Below are 27,586 nucleotides of genomic sequence, written 5' to 3'. Positions count from 1 at the left end.
TATGTGCGCACACACATACACATGTAATGGAATATTATTCAGCATTTAAGAAGGAGGACATCTTGCAATGTGTGACAACATGAATGAAACTTGAGGACATTATACTAGTGAAATAAGTCAGTCATAGAAAAACAAATAATGCATGATTCCATTTATATGAGATATGATATGATTCCACTTAAAGAGACATGAGATATATCTAAAATAGTCAAACTCTTGGAAGCAAAGAATAGAAAGGTGGTTGCCATGGAAGGAGGTTGCTTGGGGGGAGGGTAAAGGGAGGGTTGCTAATCAAAGGGTATAAAATAAGTTCTAGAGACCTGCTGGACAACGTTGTGCCTATAGCTAACAATACTGTATTGTTCACTTAAAAATCTATTAAAAGAGTAGATCTCATGTTAAGCATTCTTACCACAATAACATAAAGTTAAAAAATAAAACTCGGTCTATGAATTTATGAACAAAAAGAATGACCAATGCTAATATCATAGACTCCTTAGATGGTCTCTCACTAGAAGTGACAAGCAGGCTAGAGAATAGTTCTTTGAAGAGTTGAAAAAATAATCTCTTGCTACTGTGAATTGTTTCCATTCTTGGACACTGATTATAGAATGTATCCGGTGCTATGTTAACCTTCTTAAGGAAATCAAAGTACTTAACATTCAATCTTATTGTGTGACCCTGGGTGAGAGTCACACAATACTCACTATTCACACAATATTGTCATTGAACTGCTCTATCCATTAGTTCCTTTATCTATTAAATGGGAATATTAGGGGTAACTCCTCCATGGTAATAAAGATTAAATAAATTAGTGATTAAATGAGTTACTTATTAGCTTTTTGATTAACCCTACTTCATAAACAGGTGGATGGATATGTAGAGAAGGAATTGTCTGCAAGCATGGTTATCTATCAAGCTAGTGTCAGAACTTAAAAGATAATCCCCTAAGGCAGCAATTCATCCAGATCTTTAAACCAAAAGGCATTTGTCAGTTAGCAAGCAGTGGCTTTTATAATTCAGCACACATGCTTTGGGTGAGAATTTTGTTAAAATGTGGATGCCCAGGTCCCACACCTGGAGATGCTCATGTAGGAGGTCTAGGGTAGGCCCAGTAATCTGAATTTTATAGGTTCCTCAGGGGATTTGGGTATAAGTGGTTTCTGAGTCAACTAGAGAAATCCTGGTGGCGAGTAATGTAAGGGGTTACCACTGATTGAACTCTTGAGAAATTTTCAGGCCACATCTTCTAAATAGAAATTGGTGGAATTGATCCTAGCGGAGGATGGAGAGGTTGTGGGCCATTTATAGGGATTTGGGGGCAGTTAATGGTTGAGAGACAAAGGGGAAGAGAGAAGCATGGTTACCCCTGCATTTGGAAGTGTTTAAACCAGCTGTCATATTAAGGTGGAGTCAACATGGAAAAAGACGATATCTAGAGAAAATATATCCTTAAACCTCCCTTGTTTAGAAATATAATTGCGGACCACCAAATGGGTTTTGATACTCTTTCCCTCTCTGAGACAAGCTCTAGCAAACAAAGGCCCTCTTGCTCCTTAGAGTCAATCCTTTTTAAGATTGTGTCTTAGTAGGACTTTATAGACTTCAGAGCAAGGAACCTGGTGTTATAACTGACTTACAGGACTGGGATTCATAGTCTTTTTGGTTTCAAATATCTATAATTCAGCCTAGTATGGCACATAAGATACTTTGCTTAGAGTGGGAGGAAGAGATCCTGTTTTGGGGATAAACTGGGAATGGCATTGCCATATCAACCCAAGGTTAGCCTGAGTCCGGCGAGGTTCCTAAACCCTGAATCCTGTTAATCAAAATTCAGAGCAGACTGAGCAACTCTGGCCTTTCTCCAATTGATTTCTCAGTTAGTGTTGACAGTACATATGAGGTCCACTGGGGACCACCACCGAACCAGGCACAGAGGAAGAAGTTTGTGAAATGACAAATGCCTGGTTTCCAATTAGGGGACAAAACCTCTCTTCTGCCTGGCCTTGTACAGTTTACACGACCCTTTTACTGTTATTAGTCCATTTAATCCCTCCAGTGCCTAAGGACCTACATTGTTATGTCTCTTTTACTCAAGGTCATACACATAGACTGGGGTGAGACTCTGTCCTAGGGCTTCTGAGTGCGTGCCCTCTGCTCGCACATTTCCATCCTTCAGCCTGAGATGGTATGCTGTGAAGTGCTACCAGGGGTAATCTGGGCCTTCAGATGGGAAGGAAGTTATTGATAGGAAAGAGATCATTCTGGGAGTTCTGCATTCCACTTGCTCAGTATAAGTTGCTACTTGTCTGGAGGAAGTGACTGCTGAGCTGTGAGTTTAATGATGCTTTTGTCTTTGCTGCGGGCACCAGCCATCAACTGATATCTGATACAGACCCTAAGACCTCAGAAACGCTCTACTGAATAGAATTGCGTGGTTGATGGCAGGAAGATCCTGTTCTGTTCTTGTTTCACACCTCAAAGCTGAGCACTATTAAAACTCCCCAAATCATGAGTGGATAACTACATTTATGGGAAAAGAATTTTGACATGAGATAATAACAGAGTTAAGTCTAGGGCTGTAGTTAAAAGCAAAGCTTATGTAAAAATAACATTTGCATCATGCTCTTCAGTATACCGAGGAGCATGACATAAACAGTTTCATTTGATCCTCACAACAAACCTGTCAAGTAGCCATGGCCCTCATTTAACAAATAAGGAAATTAAATTTGATGAAGGCTAAATGTTTTGCTCAGCGTCCCAAGAGTCTAGTTTAGGACTTCAGGTCTTTTGACTCCACATTCTGTATTTGATTTATAATTATTTACTAAAATTTCTGGAAATGTCAAATAACTTTGTAGGGATTGACTGAAACCCTCTGCGACCCTGCTGTGAGAAGCTCTGATCATGGCCGATACATACACGGTATCTTCTTACTTGAGAATGTCTCGTGCTTGCAAGCAGCTATTACTCAATGATTACTTTTCTGCAAAGTTTGTGGGGTCAAGTCCATTTCTCTCTGGTGGATAGATCGATGGAGGAACCTAAGCTATGTTTTCATGGTCATCAGTCCCCGGGAGATGGAGGAATAGGGTTATGGAGGGAGAGTTCCGGCTCCAAGTCCCTTGTTAAACAGTCAGAGACAACTCCCATTCCCTAAAGAGTAGAAAGAGAAATAGCAAACATTTAATGAAAGGATCCATGTTATTCCTTCAAAATTCTCCAGGTTCACTCCCTACAACTCTTCCTGATTCTTGATGAAAATATTTGGAGAGCCCAATGGTTACAAAGTTTTGGAGAACATGGACATCTTCAAAAATACCTTGGGGGAATGTAAGGTATGTGAATACGGATAACAGACAGCAGAGTTCAACAGGAGACAGACTCATGACTACTGAAGGAAACTAAACATTAAAGAACTTTTCCCCTATTCATGCTCTTCTTATATAGGCTTCTTTGTATAGCCAAGGAAGGATTTTAGAAGGGAAGGTCGTAGCTTTTCACCTCATGTACCGTGGCCAAAAACAATCCTAGAACTTGTCTGACTGGCTCTCGTGAGGCATATAAGTAAACAAGTCCCGAGTAAACAAAAGAGAAACCTGACTATCACTGCGGAGTCAAGTAATGTGGGCACCTTCCTTGGAACTTATAAAGCAGTGCCTGTCTCTCAGAGAAATGGGAAATGTGCTTCCAGAGAAATGTCATTTATTATCATGTTGACAGCGGTGACTTAGGGAAGGATCGGAATACAAGGAATTCTATCTAGCAATGCAGACCCACTGTGGTAGTAAGAAACCAAGTACCTTAAGGGGCTGGGGACTTTTTAAGCCTTTCTGGTAGGAGCCAGTATTGGCCTCTCTTTCATGACTGAGGGTCATTTTCATCACCTTGGAATGTTAGACTCTGGCAGTTCTGATGATGAAGCAAGGCTGCACGTGCTCATGAGAAGAAATGATTTTGCCATCCTTAATCTCCTGCGTGGTGGTGCAGATTTTAACCAGTATTCGGGGCAGGACTCTGTAGGCGCCGCGGGGCTCGTGTGTCCTGCAGGAAGCCGAGGATGATGTGTTGTAAATTGGGGCTGGGCATCCCTTGGCGCTGGTCTTACTCGGAGGCTCACGTTTGGCGGCACACGGGCTATAGGGAAGCCTAGAAGAAAGCCAAAATTTTACCTGTGATTGAGCGAAGGTAACGATGGTGATGGAGAACGAGAGCGGTGGGTAATTTTTCGACATGTGTCACTCGAAACAAGTACTCCCAAGTGCTTATTCATTCATTTTGTTCTATCGTTAGTGAAAGAGGAAGGATGAGAACAGACCCAGCAGAGAGCAGCCTCTTAGGTTTAGAAGCATTAGCTTACGTCAGCTGCCGTTACGGCCAATGCCACGGTGTTGGGGAAGAACCCCGTGCCGGGAGTTAAAGACCAGGGTGCAGCCCAGCTCTGCTGTTTACCAGCTGGTGACCTCAGGTAAGTCAGTGAACCCTCCTGAGCATTAGTTCTCCATCTGCAGACTGGGTATCATTGACTTACAGGGTCAATAGCGATAAGGGCCAAGTTGAGGGGCTTATTATCTGAGGAAAAGAAGTTCATCAGATATCTTTCTTATCAGTGAGTCACAATACTTCTGGTGGCCTGAACCCCGTCGATGGAAGAGTCCTCCGTGCTTTATCCGGAAGCTTCGAAGTGCCTTCTGGGCATATTTAAATGAAACTTTATAGAACTGGGAGTTGGAAGCAGTTAATAGAACTCTTTTTAGAAAGTATCATCTTTCTTTGATGGTTCAAGGCACTTTGGTATATTGTGGCTCCTCGTTCGGTATATTGTAGCTATGGTTAACCTGGGGCTAGTATAATGTAGCAGTGAAAACGTGCCAGTTAAAAGAATGCCCTGAACAGAGTTCACTGGTTATTTTGGGGAAGAAGGTCTCCGTAACAATTGTAACTGAGTCTGCATCTGGGGCGTTAGTTTGGACTGAGTTGCTTCCTCTAAAGAGCTTATGTGCTATCTAGGTCAGTTTCTTGTGAGCTGGTTGGCTTCTTATCATTGAAAAGCATTACAATTTCTACTTTAAAAATGATGCAAAAACACACGTATCTACGTGCTGCTGTTGGCATCAAGGACACGTGGCTGGACAGGGACGGGCATTTCAGCCTGAGCAGAATGTTCCTCCAGAGGGAGTGGGGTCTTCCTATTTGATCTCATGAAAGTTCATCTCCGTGCGGGAAAATCTATAAGTCGCCAGGAATATTTGAGTATTGGGGAAAACCATTTTTTTCCCTTGTACTTTTAAAAACTCAACATATAAGGAATTAACCTGGTGCACTGGCTCTTCAAGATGGCGCAGCCCAGCTAAGACCTCACATTTGGACTAGGTTACAACTGTAGGTCTCCAAACAGCGCAGCTTGAGACCGTGTATCGCAAGTTCCCATCACTGGCAAGAAGATCAAAGCACACGCCCCCTGTTGCCAGTGGCAGTAATACATGCATGTGAGCATATTTTCTAGTAGAAGCTGTTTTTGTTTTACTTACTTGACATCCGAACTCTCCAGAAGGCTGCGGTATGTGGCAATCTCACACTCCAGCTGGGACTTGACATCCAGCAGAATCTCGTATTCTTGGTTCTGTCTTTCCAGGGCACACCGGATCTCCGCCAGCTGAGCCTCCACGTTATCAATCAGACACTGGATCTGGGCCAGTAAGGCGGTGTAGCGGGCCTCTGTCTCCACCAGGATGCATTCCTGGGAATCTCTCTACCATGGAGGAGGAAAGTAGGATTTACAACGATGACTCGTTGGAGCCTAGGTCACTTGTAAACTGCATCATTTTAAACAATGGTTTCTTTGTGACAGGTACTAATGAATCTCTAAGCCCTCTTATTACTTCCTAACCAAACAAATCCAAAACCAAAATTATCAACTATGCTAAAGCTCGCTTCCTTTTATCCTCTTTACTTATTTTTGCCTCTCTTTAAGTATTTACTTCTTTCTTAATCACCTGATAATATCCTACCACACTCTCCTACCTGTGAGACAAAAAAATATTCCAACTTATTTTATGCCTGGGCTTCAAGAACCTGTTACCATGGTACCTCATTCTGTGACTATTTATACCTTAAAAAAGAAGTTAGCGGCATTTAGCCATAAACAACGCTTTCACTCAGTCCATTCCTTTATATCTAAAACACGAGAGTTGAAACTTTGGTGATTAAAGTTCTTTCCTGCTCCATCATCTGTTAGTCTACGGATAATGGAATTTTAGGTTTGAATAACCTATTATTTGCATGGTTTTCCCAATTTTTAGAGAGGAGAAAACTGAGGTTCAAGGGATTAAGTGAGTGGCCCATGGTCACATGACTAGCTGGTGACAAAACCAGCTTTGGGGCAGGGTCTTCCAAATACCCTTCACATCAGAGCATTTAAATAATTCCCTACTTCAGAGAGGTGGTACAACGAGGCAGACGTGGTTCCAGCTTTGGAAACTGAATTATGGCTCAGACTCATTTCTTTTGTGAGTTTTAACAAGTTACTCAGTGCCTCAGGATCTCAGTGTCTCCATCTCTATAAAATAGGCAAGATGGAACTCACCTGGGATTTGGCGTGGGAAAAGCACTTCAGTTCCCTGAGCCTCAACTGTAAAATTGGCTTAATAATGATGCTACCTCCTTTATAAGATTATTTTATAAATCTGATAGTTTGTAAAAATGTTTTGCATGTAGTAAAATGCTCCATTAGTGTTTCCCAAAGTGTACTCCATGGATCATTATTGCCATGAGATGCTCTTAAAACAAGGGGTCCAGAGTCAAATAAGTTTGGAACGCTGAATACCATGCATCTCCTTCTGGGAGATCCACAGGGCATATTGGCTTATTAAAGGCCTGCAGGAAGGTACCTGTTGAACCAGCGTTTCCCAGGCTTACTTGACCACAAGCCCTTTTTTTGGCCATAGACCCTTTAGCAAACAGAGGAACTTCTGAGGGACACAGTTTGGGAAACACTGCACCATGCAGGTGTCAGGGCTGCTGCCATCCCTGCCGTGTTGGGCTTGGTCAGCTTGCTGGGTACCATTCGGTGCTGGGCCTGCAGTTCAATCTCCAGAGCATTCCCGGTGCGTCTCAGCTCAGTGATCTCCTTCAGGCAGCACTGCTGCTGTTGGGAGCTGCTCACCACCTGCTGGTTCAGCCCCTCCATCTGCAACACAGTCAAAGGCCATGACTATTATGAAGGAAAACGTGACATTGATTTAATGTCACCTGGAAATGCAATGTCACCTTCTTGGTTTTGAGTTTTCTACCCTCCCCACCTGTGTGTTGAACCATTGCTCCACTTCTCTGCGGTTTGTCTCCATGATGGACTCATACTGACATCTCATTTCTTGTAGAACACGGTTTAGATCAACAGAAGGGGCAGCGGTCACTTCAATGTTGAGTCTGTCCCCAAGCTGGCTCTGCAGGGATTTGATTTCCTGTGGAAAGAAAAAGAATGTGAAGTCACTTGGTGAACAGATGACACCCTTGTGTTCTTGTTTGTCTAACAGCAATAATTTAGCTTAATTGCATCTGAAATAGAGCTCACAATGAAGGAATAGATGACTTATAGGTGCTATTGAGATGCTATAAAATGGCCTCAGGCTATTTCACATATGACTCTGTGTTCAAATACGTGGAACATTAAAAGGAATCAATTAGCAAGATCAGAGTCTTAAAGAATTTAGATCATTTCCAGGGATGGGTAATGGTGAAGCAGCAGAGAGGTAGAATTTATAATAAGAGAACCATAGTCTATGACGCCAGTGTGGGCTTTTGCCAATACGGACTTAACACCAACAGTGGCAGAAATCTGTGTAGGGATGCCTACAAAAAGATGAGAAACGAGTGAGGTCAGGAAAAGCATCGCTTCCTTCTGGAAAAGCTGGAGAGGGCAATGGAGGCCTAAGATATAGTGTGATAGGCGATGGACTTAAAACACATGGAGCCAACGGTAGTAGCAGCAGGTATTTTCAGGGCTGAAAAGCAGAGTAGTATCTACGTTTTGGAGACAGCTTTTGCCAAGTTTGACTTGAGGGAATTGCTGCTATTTTTAGAGGCTGAGCTTGAAATGACTCTCTTGGTTTTTCTCTAACCTCCTCATGGTTGTTCTTGAGGCAGAGGAGCTCCTCCCTCAGAGACTGGACTTGTGCCTCCAGGTCAGCCTTGGCCAGGGTCAGTGCATTCAGGATCTGCTGTAGGCCGTTGGCATCTGCCTCCACCAGCTGGCGTCCGGACACCTCAGCTTCGTACCTTTAAGAGTGAGACATAAAAAGAAAGGCATTACAATGCAGACGGTGTCAATCAAGCCAAGCAGAACTCCTTCCACATTCTCCTTCGGGACTCTCATGTGTTATATTTCTGTTGTGGGTTTCCTTCTCTTTAGAGGTGAGACCCCTTGATAAACATCACCACATGATTGTTATTCCTTATCAGTTTGCCAGCGTGAGGCCACATTGCTGTTCTTTGAGATAAGGGAATTGGTCCTCCTCCTCCTGCCCCTGGAGGCATTGCAGTGGTCGTGGAAAGAGTAATGGATTAGGAGTTAGAAAATTCAGGCGCACGTTTTAGCTGTGTCTTGCCCTAGTTGTATGTCTCTGGATGTAACTGAACCCCCTTAAGCCGGAGTTTTCTCGCCTTAAACAAGGCAACTATATATGAGGCCTCCCCATTTTTCTGAATTACTGTGCAGGTAATCAGATGGATTCATATGTTAGAAACTGCAAGCACTGTTTACATGTGAGTGGTTATTAATCTTTATCATTTCTCGAATGTGAAGGTTTTTATCTGGGCTAGCGCTGCTATGGTATGGAGCAGGAGGCTTGGCAGATTTGGGGATAATCTTCTTGGGAGTGTGTAGAGTCAGAGGCAGGGTGAATTCTGTCATGAATGACAGTGCTGGGTGGGCTTACTTGGCTCTCAAGTCATCAGCAGCCAGTTTGGTGTTGTCAATTTGTGAGACCAGTCTGGAATTCTCAGCCTTGGTACACAAGATCTAGAATTAAGAAATTGTACACACAAATGAGACAAACACCAGGATCTCCTTCTTTAAAAACCAAGGGCTTGTGTGTGTTGCAATTAACACGGGGCGGGGGGCGGGGGACAGTTAGGCTTTTCATAGCTATGGTTAGGAAGCTTGAGAAGCTTTGGAAAATCAGAGTTTCTGTTATTTTCCTAAAAAATCAGCAAAACCCACTCCAATAGAAACTTTTGTATATGTTTTACTGTTAAAATATAAAATCTGCCCTCGATTTGCATCCTCTGGAATCTAAACGCCATGAGGGCAAGGGCTTTTTAGTTCACTAATATTTTCCCAGAGCCTAGAGTAATGTCTGGTGTGTTGTTGGTGGTGCTTGGGAAATACTTGTTGAAGAAATAAAATGGAATAAATCTGGCACGTGCAGTAGAAGCAGCACATCACTCGGATTAGGAGACAGGCTCGGTGTTGGAAGAAACCATTGAAACAATTTGGAGATGATGACATGAGCATAAGAGGGTGAAACAGTGGTGATGGTAGCAGAATAGATAAAACTTAAACTCTTTAGGAACTTTTAAAACAAAATGCTCTTTCTCAGATCCCTGTTTTCTTATTTTTGTTAAAGAAGTGGCAGCAATCGGCTGTTGACACATGTTGACACACTTCTGAGACAGCAGAATGTATCTCTGGAATATGAATGAGTATAAAACTCTGAATATTGCCTCAAGATGGCAATTTCATTCAAGAGATTTTCTTATTCTACGAAGTATTTTTTTCCAGCATAAGAGGAACTAAAAATATTAAGGTTTAGCGAATGGCTATTGCTTGGAGAGTGTCATGCCCCAATCTGATTATACACATTGCTAAGACTCTTACCTTCTGCTGGAGCTCCTCAATGGTAGCGTAGTAGGACCTGTAGTCAGGACATACAACACAGAGCTCTTTGTTACACTCCTCCTGGATTTTGCGCTCCAGTTCCGCATTCTCTTGTTCCAAGATCCGCACCTTCTCCAGGTAGTTAGCAAGGCGCTCGTTCAAGATTTGCATGGTCTCTTTCTCGTTACTGTTGATGCCTTCACCACACCAGCCACAGTCATCCAGAAGGCAACAGGCATTGAAGTTGTTTATTAAGCAGATGGGTGTGAAATAAAAGCAAGGAATGGGTCTGGCAGCCCTCGGAACATGACCGGTTGGTGGGCAGCTGTTGGCTTTGAGACCACCATGTTGGCAGCTGGTGTTAGAAGAGACGGTCCGACAGTTTGTAATCCTAGAGCAGCTTTGGTGTGGCGTTGAACAAGAAGTTGTTGTACAGCCCTTGGCATCCATAGTGTGTATCCAGTTTTGGTTTATTTCAGTCTGTGGTCCTGATTGAAAGCTCAAGCAGCCGCGACTGTGTCTGAATTCCAAGCTTCTTGGCTATTTCCTCTTTGAAGTGCTTATATAGCCTTTGCTCTAGGTGGGGTCACAGCTGGGAGGATGTTTTCCTTTCTAATGTTTATATCAAATCCCATAGGAACATCTCATTAGTCTGCTTTTTACTCGCCTGAGAAGAGTTACCTGTCTCATAAAAATGTGCATTTCGGCTGTTACTAAGTTATGACCCATCACAACTACTACTTGTCATTGGACCCAGAGCTTCACATGAAGTCTTCAAAAGGAACTGTCGTCACAGTTCTAACAGCATCCATTATTAAGTAGGTGTGAGTATATTAAGTTCATTAAATCCTTGTTGACCTCTCCACCTGGCATTAAGCTTGATCAGGAATGAGTTCATCCTTCTTTTCCTTTCTTCTCTAGAAAAGGGAAACTATTAATATCTAATAATTGTTGGAGAACTTAGAAATCCGTGTTTTATTTTGTTCTGCCCACGGATTTTCCCATTTTCATCATTCAGACATCATGAGTATGGGTTAAAATGTTAATTTTAAAATAAGACCCTTCTTAAAGGTGATTGCTAGATTCCTGTTTCAGTTTGCCAAGTAGGGTTTGATTGCTAACAAGAAATTTCTTAGGAAAGAGGCTGGTTATCTTTTGGTTTTCTAAAGCCTACATTTTATGACATTTTTAGCGCCTCAGTGTTTGCTCGTGGAATTACGTTAGCTAAAAATTTGTCATAGTGTTGGCTTATATTTGCTGTTTAAACATGATCTGTTGAAAGGCATGTGTTTTCTTTCTCAGGAATACTTTCTCAGCATTTTCTTGAGAAAGTTATTTGTTCCTGATCCTTTATGGAGGCTCTAGGAGAGAATAATTACCAGCTTCTAGAGGCTTCCCATGCTCCTTAGCTCGTGGCCCCTTCCATCTTGAAAGCCCCCAGTGTCAGATCTTGTTCACATGGCATCACTCTGATACTGACTCTTCTGCTTCCCTCTTCCACACTTAAGGACCTTGTGATTATATTGGGCCCATGCATATCATCTAGGATAATCTTGCTATTTTAAGGTCAGCTGATTAGCGGCTTTACTTCCCCTTTGTCATGCAGCCTAACATATACAAAAATTGTAGGATAAGGACATGAACATCTTTGGGGGCCCATTATTCTGCATATCACATAATGTAAGGAAAAGACACACTAATTTACAATAGCACCAACAAATATAAAATACACAGGAATAAAATTAGTTAGAAAGGTAGACTACATGAATAAAATATTAAAATGCACTGAAGGACAGAAAACTAGAATAAATGGAAAGATATCGTGTTCTTGGATTGAGGTACTGTATTCATCACTATAAAAATATCAGTGATCTCTACATTAATTTAACTTAGATTCCAATAAATTTATTGAGATCCTCCCAAAATGTGATTTTTTTCAACCAGACAAGTTAATTCTGAAGTTTTATGAGAAAAAATTAATCAAATTTGAATAGCCAGGAAAATTCTAAAAAAGAAAAGTCACCAAAAGATTAGTCCTTCCTTTTTAAAGCCTCAAGAATTAAAATACTATAATATTCATGCCTGAATAACCAGAAAAATGAATAGAATAGAATAGAATAGAATAAGGAGTCTAAAATAGACCTCCTTATAAATTGTGATTTAGTATATGATAAATGTGACATTTCAAATCAGTGGGGGAAAAGATAGACTATCATATGTAGTTTGGGGACAATTCTGTATCACTTGAGGTCAAAGGTGGGGCAGGAAATGTTGGAATCATACCTTATCCCTTATAGTAGGACAAATTACAATTTTTTAAAAAAGATTTTGTTTATTTATTTGAGAGAGAGAGCAAGAGCACATGAGGAGGGAGAGGGGCAAAGGGAGAAGTGGGCTCCCCAGTGATCAGGGAGCCCAATGCAGGACTTGATCCCAGGACTCCAGGATCATGACCTGAGCTGAAGGCAGATCCTTAACTGACTGAGCCACCCAGGCACCCAACAAATTACAAATTGATCAAAGATTCAAATGTGAAAAAATGAAATCAGAATTGTGCTAATAAATATGAGAGTTCTTTTATAAATTTGAAGTCAGAAGGCCTTTCTAGTAAGGACCAAAATAATGAAACCATAAAAACTTGTAAACCTGACTACATCGAAAAGCTTGTACATTGGTAAAAAACACAACCTCTAAAATCAGAAGACAGATGACAAACTGGGAAATCATATTTGCAATAACACTGCAGATAATGATCAGAAAGAAAATACAGAAGGCACTCAATTTAAAAAGTGCCTTAGAGGGGTGCGTAGGTGGCGCAGTCGTTAAGCGTCTGCCTTCGGCTCAGGGCGTGATCCCAGCGTCATGGGATCGAGCCCCACATCAGGCTCCTCCGCTATGAGCCTGCTTCTTCCTCTCCCGCTCCCCCTGCTTGTGTTCCCTCTCTCGCTGGCTGTCTCTCTCTCTGTCAAATAAATAAATAAAATCTTTTTTAAAAAAAAGTGCCTTAGAAAAAATGCTGAATGTCACTCATAAAAAGGAAATGTAAATTTAAACTACACTGAGATACCATTTTATCTTTCTACCTATCGGATTGAAAAAAATCACAGTTTGATAACAAATGTATACAGCCTTTCCTTTATTGCTGGTGGGAGTATAAATTCATACAATTTACTATACTGCTGCAATAGTTGGACAGTGTGATGATATTGGCATGAGGGTTGGCAAATAGATCAGTGAAAAAGAATATGGATTCTAGAAATAGACTCACATACATACAGTCAGTTGATTTTTGACAAAGTTTCCAAATTAAGTCAATGAGAAAAGGATAGCCTTTTCATTAAATGTTGCCAATCAGTCAGATAATTGTATCCAAGAAATGACTGTATATTGAGCTTTACCTCATACTATACATAAAAATTAATTCAGCACTTAAATGTGAAGATTATATGTATGGAATTTTTAGAAGGCAACATGGAAGAATGTTTTCATGAACTCGTGCTGAGCAAAGACTTCTAGCACACGGAGAACACTGAACATAAAAAAATGGATTAGGGGCGCCTGGGTGGCGCAGTCATTAAGCGTCTGCCTTCGGCTCAGGGCGTGATCCTGGCGTTCTGGGATCGAGCCCCACATCAGGCTCCTCCGCTATGAGCCTGCTTCTTCCTCTCCCACTCCTGCTGCTTGTGTTCCCTCTCTCGCTGGCTGTCTCTATCTCTGTCAAATAAATAAATAAAATCTTTAAAAAACAAAACAAACAAAAAAACCCCCAATGGATTAGATTTCATTATAGTCATAATCTTTTGTTGATTAAAATATACCACGAAGAAAGCAAAAGGGCAAGCTGCTTGCTGGGTGAAAGGATTCACTGTTCTATAAAGGACCTTCCCTTTGACCCAGCAGTTTCACAACTAGTTCTGTGCCCAAGAGAAATGAGTGCATATATACATACAAAGACTAGTATAAAACTGCGTACGGCACCCAAGCTGGAAACAGCCCAGCTGCTCACAAGCAGGACGATGGATCAACGAACGGGTATGTTCATAGACTAGGTTGGTACTCGATCACACAAAAAATGGACTCTTGGTATGCACAGTGACATGGAAGAACTTCAGGAACATTATGTCAGCCTAAGGAAGTCAGGCACAAAAGGGTACAAACGGTACGATTACATTTATATTAACTTCGGGCGCAGGCCAAACTCCTCGACAGCGTCAGGTATGAGAGTAGTGGCTGTCTCGTCATGATGGAGGGGAGCTGACTGGCAAGGAGCCCGGAGAAAGTCTCCAGGTTGATGTTTTACATCTTGCTATGCTAGTCTGGGTCTGGGTCTGGATGATTACATGACTGTGTGTGCTTTCAAATTTCATGGAACTGCATGCTTTCCATTGATGCATTTTATTGTATGAAAATTAAATCCCAATGAAGTATGGTTAACATAAAAAGTTAAGGTTTGATACAGCTGAGTTGTTCTGCTAATGCTCACTACTTTCTTCATATACTTGAATTAAAATGGGTCATAGATTCACTTGTGAAAAATGGAAGTCATGGATGTGCTAAGAGAAAGCATAAGAATTCTTTTATAAATTAAGAGTATGGAAGGCCCTTATAACAATGACTCAAAATCAAGAAACCACAAAAAAAATGACTCCATAAAATAACGGCATTTGAAATAGTAATAATTTTAAAAACATATGAAAAGGACCAGAAGGAGAGATATCTAAATGTAAAGAGTGGACTTCTGTGAATTTTGTAGCTATTGATGAATGTTATTTTCTTCTTTATGCTTTTGTACAGATTCCACAACTTCGAGGTATCGCTTTCCGAATCAGAGAGTTTGACCATTATTTTGTATTTTTGTTTTTGTACCCTTTCTCCATCTTATCACTTTTCTTCTCTTGTGTGTCTCAGGCAGAGTTTTTCCTTCCTTTATTTGTGCTCTGGAGCTGATTCCCCTTTGATTCCTTCAGTAGGACATTTCATCAGTTATTCTCCTTTCTTGTATCTTGCACATCTTCTGTACTGCTTGACCAGTTTTCCTTCTCCCCTCCTTCTCCTTGCTCAATATAGTTCAGTTGTAAAGTCAGGAAGTTAACATGGATACACACACGTATATAATATATACACATATTAATATATGTAATATATACACACACAGGATGTGTATATTTCTTTCACATGTATAGATTCATGTAACCACCACAGCACTCAAGATAGATGTTCATGCTATGCCTGAGTTGTTCTCTATCATTGTAATCTTGTCATTTCAAGAATGTCATATAAGTATAATCATATAATATATGGACCTTCAAGATTGCCTTTTTTCACTCAGCATAATGGCCTTGAATCTTGGTTGTTTCTAGTTTTTGGTTGTTACAAATAAATCTGCTATGAACAAGTGTGGATTTTTTTTTTAATTCTTTACTTTCAGCCTCCCCATATCATGGTATTTGAACTGAGCTTCTTGTTGAGAGCATGTAGTCGTGCTGTTTTATCCACTCTGCCAACCTCTCCCCTTTAGTTAATGAATATAGACCCTTTCCATTTGCTATAATTATTGATATGGTAGGGCTTAAATCTACATTTCATTTTTTATTTTCTGTTTATTCCTTCTGTTTTTTCATCTGTCTGTCCTATATTCCTGCCTTCCAGTGGATTCCTTGAATATATTTTAGAATTCTACTTTGATTTATCTATGGGGTATTAAGTGTATTTCTTTGCATAGTTTTTTTAAGTAGTTGCTTAAGGTATTACATTACACACACACACACACACACACACACACACACACATATCCACAAACGTCATGCTCTATTGGTGTTGACGTTACTGCAGGTGAAGTATAGAAACCTTACCTCCCTTCATGTCCCTTGACTCTCTTCTTGGAGATTTTTTTCTGTCTGCACCTGCTGGTGTTTATGGGTTGTTGGTTTCTTCAGCTCCCAACACAGGAGATATGAGGTAAAAGGAACCACCGTGCTGTTTCTTGGCTGTGATTCTAGCTGGTTTGGCTTCTTCCACCTTTCAGAGTCTGCTTATATTTGTTTTATATATAATTTCCCAGGTTTTTAGCCAAACTTAGGAAGAGGAATGAGGAAATATACATCTATTTCATTTTCTGGAGGTGGAGTTCTCTGCTTTGCTTTTTTAATTTGTGTGCGAATTATTATTCTTACACCCCAAATGTCCAATAACAGACCAACATACCTTATGGTATTTTTATTTAGTTAATTTTTTATTTTTTAATATATTTTTAAGGAGTTTATTTATTTATTTATTTGTCAGAGAGAGAACGCACAACAGGGGGAGCGGCAGGCAGAGGAAGAAGCAGACAGAGGGAGAAGCAGGCTCCCTGCTAGCAAGGAGCCCAATGCAGGACTTGAGCCAAAGGCAGATGCTTAACTGACTGAGCCACCCAGGCATCCCTACCTTATGGTATTTTTTATGAAGCCACTAAAATAATGGTCACAAGACAATCTTATACATTTACTGGGATTGAAAATGCTTACATGACATAGTGAAAGAGAATAGGTTACTCAACTATGTGCCTATGTAAATATGATAACCACCGTATGGAAAAACCTATTTTAAGAAAGAAAGCTGGAGGCTTCCAAAATACTGACAATGGACACTTGGGGTGCGGAATTGTAACTGATTTTTCCCCCTTTTATGTGCCAAATTGAAAAAAAAAGTATCCTGTACTTTTATAATTACAAATAAAATAACATTTATTGCTAAATTTCCTCTCAAAGATACATACAACTGTCTTCCAAGATATATGGCATTTTGCATGGATTAATCTATTTGTATAAGAAGAGTTAAAAACTATTTTCAGCTTCGGTTTGTGCAAAATCAAACCACCGCCATGGGTTTAGGCAATTAGCTTGGCATCACATGGTTATTATATCACAGAAGCCACGAAGCTATATTTACCACGCTAAAGGAATGAAACGCATTTGATTTGGAGATTAGCAAGAAAGTTTTATAGCCTCCTGGAATATCACAAATCAGCAGGCAGGAGACGACATGATAAAGCAGAAACAGAGTGAGGGTGTTTAGAGGACAGTTTTGGGGTAGAAACGCCTTCTTGACTTTCAGGCTTGGATGGCTCTGACTGCAGCCCCTTCTCCCTTCCAGGACACCGCGGGCTTTGATGCCGCCGGCCGACCGCGGGCTCAGCAGTCACGTGCAGCCGTTTTCTACTGTGCAAATGACATATGCCACACACGGCTCACAAGTGTTGCTGGATGTGCTTATGGCAGAACACGGGTTACAGGGAAGCCTGTGGAAATTTTGAACTAAGCTTAACAAGGGAAAGCCGGATTAAATTTCAACTCAGGAAAGATTATGCCAAAATCTGCCCTGCACATGGTGTTCTGAACCTCTCAGAGTAACAGTTGACTTAAGCTTGTTTCAGGCCTGGACCCAGCCTTGGCACTCCTGGCTCCCTGCAGCCCGGCCAGCCGAATGCAGTTTCATGCATTTCCTTCACTTTGCAAATGTCGTCGTATGCATGTTCCTGATTTCCCTTTGGCGGAAGACAGGAGCAAAGGGAGACCCCCCACCCCCCCCAGCATGGAATGTTATATATGATACTGATTCTGCTCTAGAATCTGCTTTAAAATACTTTTGAACTCTTCTACTGTCATGTGATTAGCCTCAGCCGTTTTTGTTCGTCTGTTTTTAACTCTCGTAAGGAGATCCTTTAACGCATTAGGGACGTTTCACCTTGGGCAGCTCTTGAGGAAGCAGGATTCTCCTGCATGAGCCTCTTTGTGACTTGGGGGATTTGGGGAATAATCGTGTTGAACTTGCCTGCTGTCCTCATTCTCAAGGAGACCCCGGTACGTGTTGATCTCGCACTCCAGCCGGGCCCGCACGTCCAGCAGCACCTCGTACTCCTGGTTCTGCCGCTCCAGGTCGCACCTGATCTCGGCCAGCTGGTTCTCCATGTTGTCGATCAGGCACTGCACCTGGGCCAGCTGGGAGCCGTACTGCGCCTCCGTCTCTGCCACAGTGCATTCCAGAGATTCTGCCTGTAGAAGGAAGAGTTTTCAGAAGGGCTGTGTAGCTTAGTCCCTGAGGCCAGAGTGCCTGTTGTCAAATCCTTGCTCTACCCTAGTGCAGCTCTGTGACTTTGAGAAAATTACTTAGCTTCTCTGAGCCTCTGTTTTATTCTATAAAGAATGGACAGTGCCAAGTGCCTAACTCAGGTAGGTAGGTTGGTTGGCTGTGAGGATTAAATGAATTAGTGTGTGTAAGGCATTTTGAACAGTGCCTGGAAAAAATTTAAAAGCTGTAGAAGGGTTAGTTATGACTACCACCACTATGCCCACTGCAGCGTGCAACACACTGTGGTAGCTAAAGGAGGATCGACAGCATTTGAGAGGAGAAATTGAGTATGGGCTTGAGGCAGGGAGGAGCCGTACAGAGTGGTCCAAAGAGGCTCTGCGATTGAACCAGCTGGATCCAGCTTCCACTTTGCTTCTTAGAAACTGCATGACCCCTGCACCTTAATCCGAATCTCAGTCTTCCTCACCTGTATAATGGGGTTAGGAAAGGGATTTACCCCATAAAGTTATTGTGAGGCTTTTAAGGCTCTCTCAAGATGGAAGCGCAGCTATTACTCACCCACATAGTCTCCATAGGCCCTAACGTGGCACAGACAGTGGTGTTCGACTGGAACTGGCTAGTGTGATCTTCAAAGCATGGTATGCTTTTTTTTCTTAAATTGTTTATTTATTTTAAGTAATCTTTATGCCCAATGTAGGGCTCGAGCTCACGACCCCGAGATCAAGAGTCACATGCTCCTCTGGCTGAGCCAGCCAGGCGCCCCCAGTGCCTGGTATTCTTGTTGCTTGGTGGAGTGGGGTGCAGTGAAGGGTCTGGTTGAGGTGTGGATCCTGGGAAAGGTTAGGGTAGTGGTAGAATGCAGAGTTTGAATACCATTCTTTTATATGATGATGAGCTTGGGAATTTGGCCTGAATCAAAAGAGAGTTAAAACCCACTAGAATGCTTGAGAGCCTTTGGCTCAGAGGTTCTGCTCTCATTCTTCTCTTGACCTGCTCTCTCTCTCTCTCTCTGTCTCTGGAAGGTGCTGCAGGATCATGCTCAAGCCCAGGAGGGAAGGTCAGGGCATCCCTGTTGGGACAGTACAAGCTGTGGACCTAGCACTTCTGGCTAGGTAAGCTGCAGTATTTGGGAAAGGCAAGGAAATAGCAATCATTGCAAATTGGAAATTCAGACTTCCTGCCATGTGAACTGTGGTCTCCCCTTGGGGTTACGGAAGAGGGGATAGCATCTCAGGGCCTGATTCTTCAGTGAGAAAATCAGAGCTCTCTTTCCCTTCCATACCAGGCTTTGCTGTGCTTGAAGCTCAATTTCCAGAGCATTGGCTGTGCGTTTCAGTTCCAGGATCTCTGTCTGGCAGCCCTGCAGCTGCTCCGCGCCGCACAGCTGCTGCTGATTCAGCTCCTCGGTCTGAAACACAGGTATGATTAGAGGGTGCAAAGAAGGCAGAAGTCTGGAAGCCTGTCATTTTCTTGCTCCGGGTGCTGACCTGAGCAGCAAACCATTCTTCCACGTCTCTGCGGTTGTTGGCGAGCACTGTTTCATACTGACAACGCATCTCATCCAGGACCCCATTGAGGTCGATGGTGGGGGCGGTGTCCAGCTCCACACTGAGTCGGTCACCCAGCTGTCCACGGAGCAAGTTGACCTCCTGAAAGAGGAAATGGAGTAAAGAAAGCCACAGAGGGATGGGGGAAAATTCACTTTGATATCCCAAGGGCATCCCATTTCTGGAGAAGTGAGTAAAAATGTGGGATTTAGATTCAGATCGCTTAGGTTGAGTCTCTTTTTATTGCCCAGTTTCTGCATCTGCAAAATGGGTATAATAATTTTGCCTTACCCAGAGAGTTATTGTGAGAGATATGGGTTAATGTTCATATAAAGCACTTAGGAAAGTTCTTGGCACATAGGAAGGTTTCAATAAATGTTATTATCATCAACACATGCTCAAAGGGAAAATATGCTATGTTACATCATTCAGCTTTTCACTTTTTAGCTTCATCAACATGAGATAATCATATGCTTCATGTTTTATGATTTTTAAGTTTATAGACAGAATATTTTAAAACATCGGTCCAAATATTACACAAGATGTTATCCCTTTCTGAAATGGCCTTCACACTGTGTTTATCAGCCTGATTTTCATACCTTATAAATTAGAGTTACACGTGTTACAAGGAAGGCCATTTGTAGCGTTACCTCCTTCACAAAGCAATGGCAGGCGAACAGTTTGGTTCTCCCATGTAGTACTGGCCGGGGGCCAGAGATATGCCGGAGTCACCAGGCCGAACAACATTAGTGCTGTTAGAGGTTAATTAGACACTTAGGTAGTCAGGGCCAGGGTCCCTAGTAAGAAAAGCGGGAGCCAGGACAGCTGACACAAAACCGCGCCAGAGTCCTGTTCTACAGCGTAGGTAAGACCACAATCGCACCCTGTCTAGCAGCCTCTGCAGGAGTCACTTTTGCAAAACATCCCGAAACATAAAATTAACCGTCAAACATTGGTCACTGTCACAGGTTGAGGCAGTTAGTTTCCAGATGTCAGCCCAAAAGACCAGCAACGCGTGACCAATAACCGGATAGGAAGACAGGTGCGTGATCAGAGCCCTGACTGGCGCACCTTAGCAGCCAGCCCACGGGGGCCCACACTCAGGATGCTCGAGATAGTTCTTCGAAAGGGCTTATAAAAACTGCTAGATGGGAACGCCAAAATGGTAACCGTCTCGGGTCCCCTCCCACTCCGGGAGCTTAATATTCTCACTCCATGAACGTTGCTTTGCTGCCCGCCACTCTTGTCTACCTCTTCATTCTTCGAAGCGGCGTGACCGAGAACCATGGGCACTAAGGGAACAAAAATCCTGTAACGGTGCCTCGAGTAATTTCATTCCAGCTTCAGCGATATCTGCCTGTTTGATTTATATACTCAACACGAGCTCTCTCAGTTTGACTTTGTCACTTCCACGTTCATTCCCAATTTTACACCTTTCCTCACCTCTTCGTGGTTTTTCTTAAGGCAAAGGAGATCTTCTTTCAGAGACTCCACGTAGGCCTCCAGATCAGCTTTGCACAGAGTCAGCTCACCCAGGATCCCACGCAGGCCGCCAATGTCCGTCTCTACCAGCTGGCGAAGAGACAGTTCAGACTCGTACCTTCCACAGCAAAAGAGATACAGACTGTGCTTACTTTGCGAGACACCGTGCACGGGGCTGGGCATGCTGGTGAGTGACACAAGGACTCAAGGAAGCCATGTCCCAAATAATAAATGTCAGCTCTGCAAGCATTCTTAGCTTTAAAAAAGCTTATATAGAGAATATTTGTGGTGTGTGTGCACACGCGCCGGTGTGTGAGAGAGACCGAGAGAGAGAGAGAGAGAAGCGGCCATAAATTATTTTCAAATTCAAATTTAACTTACTTTGACCTAAAGTCATCGGCAGCGAGTTTGCAGTTGTCAAGCTGTACAGCAAGTCTAGAATTCTCTGCCTTCGTGCACAAGATCTGGTGAATAAGTTAGTCATATGTCATAGAGGCTCTTTGAAAGAAACCTAAATATCTGTTTATTTAACAGCTATGCCATTATTTATCTTTTAAAAGTCTTTATAAGAAAGCATAAAATACCCATCACCAGCCTATGGGCAGTAAGGAGGGCACGTATTGCATGGTGCACTGGGTGTTATACGCAAGTAATGAATCATGGAACTTTACATCGGAAACCGGGGATGTACTGTATGGTGACTAACATAATAAAAAATACTACTATAATAAAAAAAAGCATAAAATAGCATTCAGCCTACTTTTCTTATTAACCATGTCACTTCAATGAAGAGAAAAGGAGGACCAATTTATAAAAGAAATATAGAAAAAAAAAGGGTTCGTTTTTCAGTGGCCTAAGACATTTTGCAATATTCCTTGGCAGTTGAACTTGGATTTTCTCCCTAGGTGGTTTGCATTAGGACTCTATCTCCATCCATGATGATAAAAATTCATCAGTAAGAAAAGGAAATGATTACTAGGGTTAGCATTACATGATTCAAAAGAAGAGATTTCAATATCTATGTTAAAAATAGAAATATAAATGTCCAGTGTTATATACAGAAGTAACTTTAGGTGTAATGTAGTTTTTTCTCATTCTCTGGGTGATAAGTCTAGACGTGAGTGAGTTTATTTTGGCCACTCACTGATTACTGGCAGCCCGCGGCTCATGCTGGTGTTTGCTGACTCTCAGCCCACCACCCTTTCCTCGAAGTCGCATTACGTCTTGGAAGACCCCTTTCCCTGGGGGGACTTCCATAGAACAGCCTTTTTTTTTTTTTTTTTTTTTTTTTTTTAGCATAAAGATAAAGATAAAGCAAATCACAGCTTGGGGGGGTGGAGCATTAGGGCAAGGAGACACCAGACCTTTTGCTGGAGCTCTTCGATGGTGTCGAAGTAACACTGGTAATCGGGGCACACCAGTGGGATATCCTCTTCGCATTGCTCTCGGATCCTGCATTCCAGCTCTGCATTCACCTCCTCCAGGCCACGCACGTTCTCCAGATAGCTGGCGAGTCTGTCATTCAGGAACTGCATTGTCTCCTTCTCGTTGCTGTTGAACACGCCATCCTCACCCCAAGCACAGTTCCCCACCAAGCGCGGAATGGTACAATTCCCAGCAAAGTAGCATGGCGTGGGGCAGCCAGTCGGCAGGTGAGCCCCGGATAGGAAGCTGGGAGTCTGGCATCTGGATGTAGCAGGGGTGCCGGGGAGGCAAGGGGCTTCCACAGAACAGCTTGAGGCAAATGCGCAGTCCGAAGCCCTGGCAGAGGGTTCAGGAGAGCAGCACGTGTGGGGACAGTCAGAAGTCATCCTATTGGAACTGAAGGACAAAGACTAGTTGCAAAAGTCCAGTTCACTGGCTCCCAAAGTCTCTTTCCTTCCTGAGACTTTTATACAGCCCGCAAAATGGGTATTTACAGAATGTACCGGATGTTCCGTTTATCATTGTTGGTGCCAGTTTTCAAAGGAACATTCATTAGTGTTGTTTGTTTGCTGGGAAGAGTTTTATGCCTCATAAAAGAGGCATAACTTCAGGTTACTAAGTAAGGGCACTATTTCCATGTGCCAGTAGGATGAAATGCTTGGTTCAGAAAATCTTCATAGGAAGCATTGTCTTATTGGTAGAATATGGAAAGGCAGAGAGAATTTGGCCACTCAGAAATCACAGATACAACTGATTACAAATGAAAATAATATTCCCACAGATTTTGCTCCTGTGTATTGGAAATTGTTTATGTATCCTTTTAAAATCCATATTGCGTCTCATTAAATGCCATTTATTTGTTTGTGCCACCGTCGTAAAAATGTTCCATGTGGTTAGCAATTTTTGCAAATGCTTTTTATGGTTTTGCTGTGCTCACGTGGTGGAGGAGTGAGGTGTGTACTGGGTTTAAAGTGTGTGTGTGCGTGTGCGTGTGTGTGTGTGTGTGAACCATGTCTACCTGTGTGCAAATTGAAAAGTGACTTAACGTAACTGATGGGCATAATCTGTGCCCTCCAGGCCAAAATACAAATTGGTTATCAAGATCTGGAATTGTGATCTTTGATTTCCTGGAACTTGTTTTCTCCACATTTCCTATGCCTCATTTTTAGATTAGGGATACTATTTTTCATCTGTATTAATAATAAGAGTGAAATACAATTCTTTTTAAGATTGTATATATTTTTTGAGACAGAGAGAGAGAGAGAGCAAGCAGGGAGGAGGGTCAGAGGGAGAGGGAGAAGCAGACTCCCCGCTGAGCAGGAAGCCCAAAACGGGGCTTGATCCCAAGACCCCAGGATCATGACCTGAGCTGAAGGCAGACGCTTAACCGACTGAGCCACCCTGGCGCCCCTAGTGAAATACAATTTGTAAGTTACAATCTTTTAGTCTCTTGGGAAACTAAACCCTCATGGGATACACCTCAGAATAGGGACAAGGAAGCTACAGAAGTCTTCTCTTCTGAGATGGAATCTGTTTTATTTATTTAGTTTTTGAGGTCACAATTTCATAAATATTGGAAATACTGGGACTGGGGAATAAAATTTTATAATGTGAGTTCCAGACCAGCAGTTCCATTGGATGATCCCTGGGGCAATACCGAATGGATAGGAATTTGAGATATAACTTTTTTGGATTATGTCTTGAATTTCATCTCCATTATGTAGAATGATCTCTTTCACTTTTCATGGAGTAATTGTGGTATTTATTTCATTTTCAAAGGTGGGGAGAGCAGATTGCCTCCAGAAATCTTTAAGAATTGGAAAAAACCACTGTTCTGACAAAGTTAAAATTTTCATGATCCAGAAAAAACTTAAATTTTTTTTCTAACTCTGAACACTTCTTACTAGGTAGCTGATAATGGAAAAACCAAAATCAAAACCAAACCAAGAGATCTTAAATAGATGGATGTGAATAGCCTCTTAGGATTTACTACTCTCCCATCCAAGCAATAACTAAGACTGACTCTGCTTAGCTTCCAAGATCAGATAGGATTGGGCCCTTTCAGGGAGGTATGGTTGTAGACTCAGGATTTTTTGTTCATTGAGTGGAGTTGGGTTTAATTTTAGTGATTCTCTTTACATTTCAACACTGAATGCCAAATGTTCTTTTTTTTTCTTTCAATATCTTATTTAAATTCAAGTTAGTTCACACGTAGTGTAGTGTTAGATTCAGTGGTAGAATTTAGTGATTCATCAGTTGCATATAATGCCCAGTGCTAATTACATCATGGGCCCTCCTTAATGCCCATCACCCAGTTACCCCATCCCCCCACCCATTTCCCCTCCAGAAACCCCCAGTTTGTTCCCTATGTTTAAGACTCTCTAAAGGTTTGCCTCCCTCTCTTTCTTTCTTTTATTTTTCCATCTGTTCTCCTATGTTCATCTGTTTTGTTTCCTAAATTCCACATATGAATGAAATCATATGGTATTTGTCTTTCTCTGGCTGACTTACTTCGCTTAGCATAATACACTGTGGTTCCATTCATGTTGTTGCAAATGGGAAGATTTCATTCTTTTTGATGCCTGAGTAATATTCCATTGAATATATACACCGCATCTTTTCCAGAGTGGCTGAAGCAGCTTGCATTCCCACCAAGAAGATTCCCCTTTCTCCACATCCTTGCCAACATCTGTTGTTTTCTGAGTTGTTAATTTTAGCCATTCTGACTGGTGTGAGGTGATATCTCATTGTGGTTTTGATTTGTGTTTCCATGATGAGTGTGACGTTGAACATTTTTTCATGTGTCTGTTGGCCATTTGTGTTTCTTCTTTGGAGAAATGTCTGTTCATGTCTTCTGCCCGTTCATATTGATGCTGTTTTGCAGAGGACATGAGTTGAAGGATTCAAAAACGTATTTGAAAATCAGAAATTACAAATCCCTGGAGGAAAATTCTAATTTCCACAGTAACCTAATGAATCAAAGGAAGAATTTCTTTGAAGAGAATCCACATCTTGGTTTTCTGTCATAGGTTCCAGTTAATTAAAATGCAGCAATGTGTCATTATTTTCAAGTAACTGCAGGTAAAAATAAGAAATATTTCCTTTTATCTTGAGCTAATTCTATTTGTAAAATGTGGATATATGGAAAGAGAGAGGAGAGAGAGAGAGAGAGAGAGAGGGAGGGAGGGAAAGCAGTGAGAGCACCAACCCACAGGACTACTTTATTTTGGGCTTGATTAATTAGGTAGTGTTGTATGACAATCTATAGCTTTAGTTCCCGTCTTAGAATATTGAAATTGCAAGGGTGCCTGGGTGGCTCAATTGGTTAAGTGTCTGACCCTTGTTCTCGGCTCAGGTCTTGATCTCAGGGTTGTGACTTCAAGGCCCTTTTGCGCTCCCTGACGGGTGTGGAGCCTACTTAAAAAACAAAAACAAAACAACAACAAAAAAGATCATTGAAATTGCCCAGAATTCCTTTTTATGGCATATCACCCTCGAAAGGAGGGAACATTGGGAATAGAGAAAATAAGTAGATGCCGTTAAAGGTCATGATAAAATGACATCATTGCTTCTTCTTGTAATGAGCTCTTACCTCAGAACAGGCACTTACCGCTGCTAGACTCACTTTAGTAAAATACAGATCTATTTTTTGCCACTTTCCACCTATAAAATCCAAACTTCCTGGCTTGGAAAATGGCCTTTTCTAATCTGGTGCCAATTTACTTTTCTAGGCTAATTTCCTGATACTTGTCTCACAAACCCCAGACTGCAGCCATCCTTCAAGCTTTGTGGGTGGCGCTTCCTCGGGCCACTGCTCTTCTGTCACCCCAATGAACCCACCCGTGAAGACAGCTGAAATGGCATCCAGCTGCCTCACGTGGGGATGGAGGCGTTTCCCATCACACTGTGCACACGTCTCCATGGTAGCACTTGCCCTGTCTCTTAAAATTTTGGTATTTTTATGTTTTTTGGTCTCTTTCCTTTTTGGAAAACGTCTCTTTTAAGACCAGCCTATCTTCTGTGTCTTATCCTCAGCACTTGGGACATAATAGAATAGGCCCTTAATAAATGCTTGCTAAAAATATAACTGCTTGGCTCAGCAGACGTTTCTGTTTTGACACATAATTGCTTATGAAAGAAACTGAATGCTGCAGGACAAGGGAGATTGGCAGAGGACAAAGCAAGGTCCTGCTGGTCATGTTTGCATTCTTGTTCCAGTGCTGGTACTAACTAGCTGTATTGTCTTCATCTAGTCATGCAACTCCTTTGGGACTTAGTCCTCGCTGTAGGGAAAAATAATAACCTGTCACTTCTACATCGAGTTGTCAAGGCCTAAACAATATGGATATCTTTCACTTTATAAACAGTAGCATTTAGTGCCAATGTGAGGTCTCCAGCTGATCAATCTTGGTTCCCAATAACTCCCTAATTGCCAAATGCATAACATTTTTAAATTGAGATAAAATTTACATATGTTGAAATGCAGTTTTGACAAATGCATATACATATGTAACCGTCACTCCAGCCAAGATATCTAACATTTCCACGATACCAGAATGTTGCCGTGCACCCTTTTTCACTCATTTCCTACCTCCCAAAGGTAAGCATTTCTCTGATTCTGGTTACCAGAGATTGGTATTCCCTATTTGTGAGTTTCATAAGTAAAATCACACAGTGTGCATACTTTTTAAATTTGATTTCTTTGGCTCAACATCATAGTTTTAATTTCATCCATGTTGTCACTTGTACCAGCAGGAGAGTATTTTCTTTTTTTCTTTTTTCCTTCCCTCCTTCCTCCTTCCTCCCTCCTTCCTCCCTTCCTTCCTCCCTCCTTCCTCCCTTCCTTCCTCCCTCCTTCCTCCCTTCCTTCCTCCCTCCTTCCTCCCTTCCTCCCTCCCTTCTTCCCTTCCTTCCTCCCTTCCTCCCCCCTTTCCTTCCTCCCTTCCCCCTTCCTCCCTCCCTTCCTTCCTCCTTTTTTCCCTCCCTTCCCCCCTTCCTCCCTCCCTTCCTTCCTCCCTTCTTTCTTCCCTTCCTTCCTTCTTTCCTCCTTCCTTCCTCCTTCCTTCTTCCCTTCCTTCCTCCCTCCCTTCCTTCCTCCCTCCCTTCCTTCCTCCCTTCTTTCTTTCCTTCCTCCCTCCCTTCCTTCCTTCCTTCCTTCTTCCCTTCCTTCCTCCCTTACCATTAG

The 27,586-nt window shown here is 42.1% G+C and overlaps 2 protein-coding genes and 1 long non-coding RNA gene across 4 annotated transcripts in view; 1 reads left to right on the top strand and 2 right to left on the bottom strand.

The window, feature by feature from the left end:
• The window catches only part of LOC125283410 (uncharacterized), a 140,081-nt gene extending 118,357 nt beyond the window's left edge, over positions 1–21,724 (top strand). Inside the window, exons 13-15 of one of the 2 annotated variants that reach the window (XR_008961317.1) lie at positions 5,636–5,851; positions 18,970–19,059; positions 19,233–21,724. This is a non-coding gene — a long non-coding RNA (uncharacterized LOC125283410). Of the gene's footprint in view, positions 1–3,226; positions 19,060–19,232 lie in introns of both variants that reach the window. The other variant, XR_008961316.1, reaches the window with a different exon arrangement.
• On the bottom strand, positions 150–10,327 carry KRT39 (keratin 39). Its single transcript, XM_026512872.4, has 8 exons — positions 9,878–10,327; positions 8,937–9,019; positions 8,121–8,277; positions 7,302–7,463; positions 7,064–7,189; positions 5,532–5,752; positions 3,888–4,149; positions 150–3,156 (listed from the first exon to the last, which is right to left on the bottom strand). Exons 1-7 carry the CDS (start codon positions 10,325–10,327, stop codon positions 3,897–3,899), a joined length of 1,452 nt encoding a protein of 483 aa, XP_026368657.1. The 3' UTR covers positions 150–3,156; positions 3,888–3,896.
• KRT40 (keratin 40) lies at positions 16,091–25,845 on the bottom strand. The gene is made up of 7 exons (XM_026512873.4): positions 22,341–25,845; positions 21,358–21,440; positions 20,938–21,094; positions 19,435–19,596; positions 19,230–19,355; positions 17,690–17,910; positions 16,091–17,156 (listed from the first exon to the last, which is right to left on the bottom strand). The coding sequence occupies exons 1-7, from the start codon at positions 22,785–22,787 to the stop codon at positions 17,057–17,059; spliced, it is 1,296 nt and encodes a 431-aa protein (XP_026368658.1). The 5' UTR covers positions 22,788–25,845; the 3' UTR covers positions 16,091–17,056.
• Between the last annotated feature and the right edge of the window lie 1,741 nt (positions 25,846–27,586).

The sequence above is a fragment of the Ursus arctos genome, unplaced genomic scaffold (assembly GCF_023065955.2).
Source record: "Ursus arctos isolate Adak ecotype North America unplaced genomic scaffold, UrsArc2.0 scaffold_24, whole genome shotgun sequence".
In the NCBI taxonomy this organism is placed as follows: Eukaryota; Metazoa; Chordata; class Mammalia; order Carnivora; family Ursidae; genus Ursus; species Ursus arctos.
Note: the sequence above shows the minus strand (reverse complement) of the source record. Positions and strands in the feature narration are given on the sequence as shown.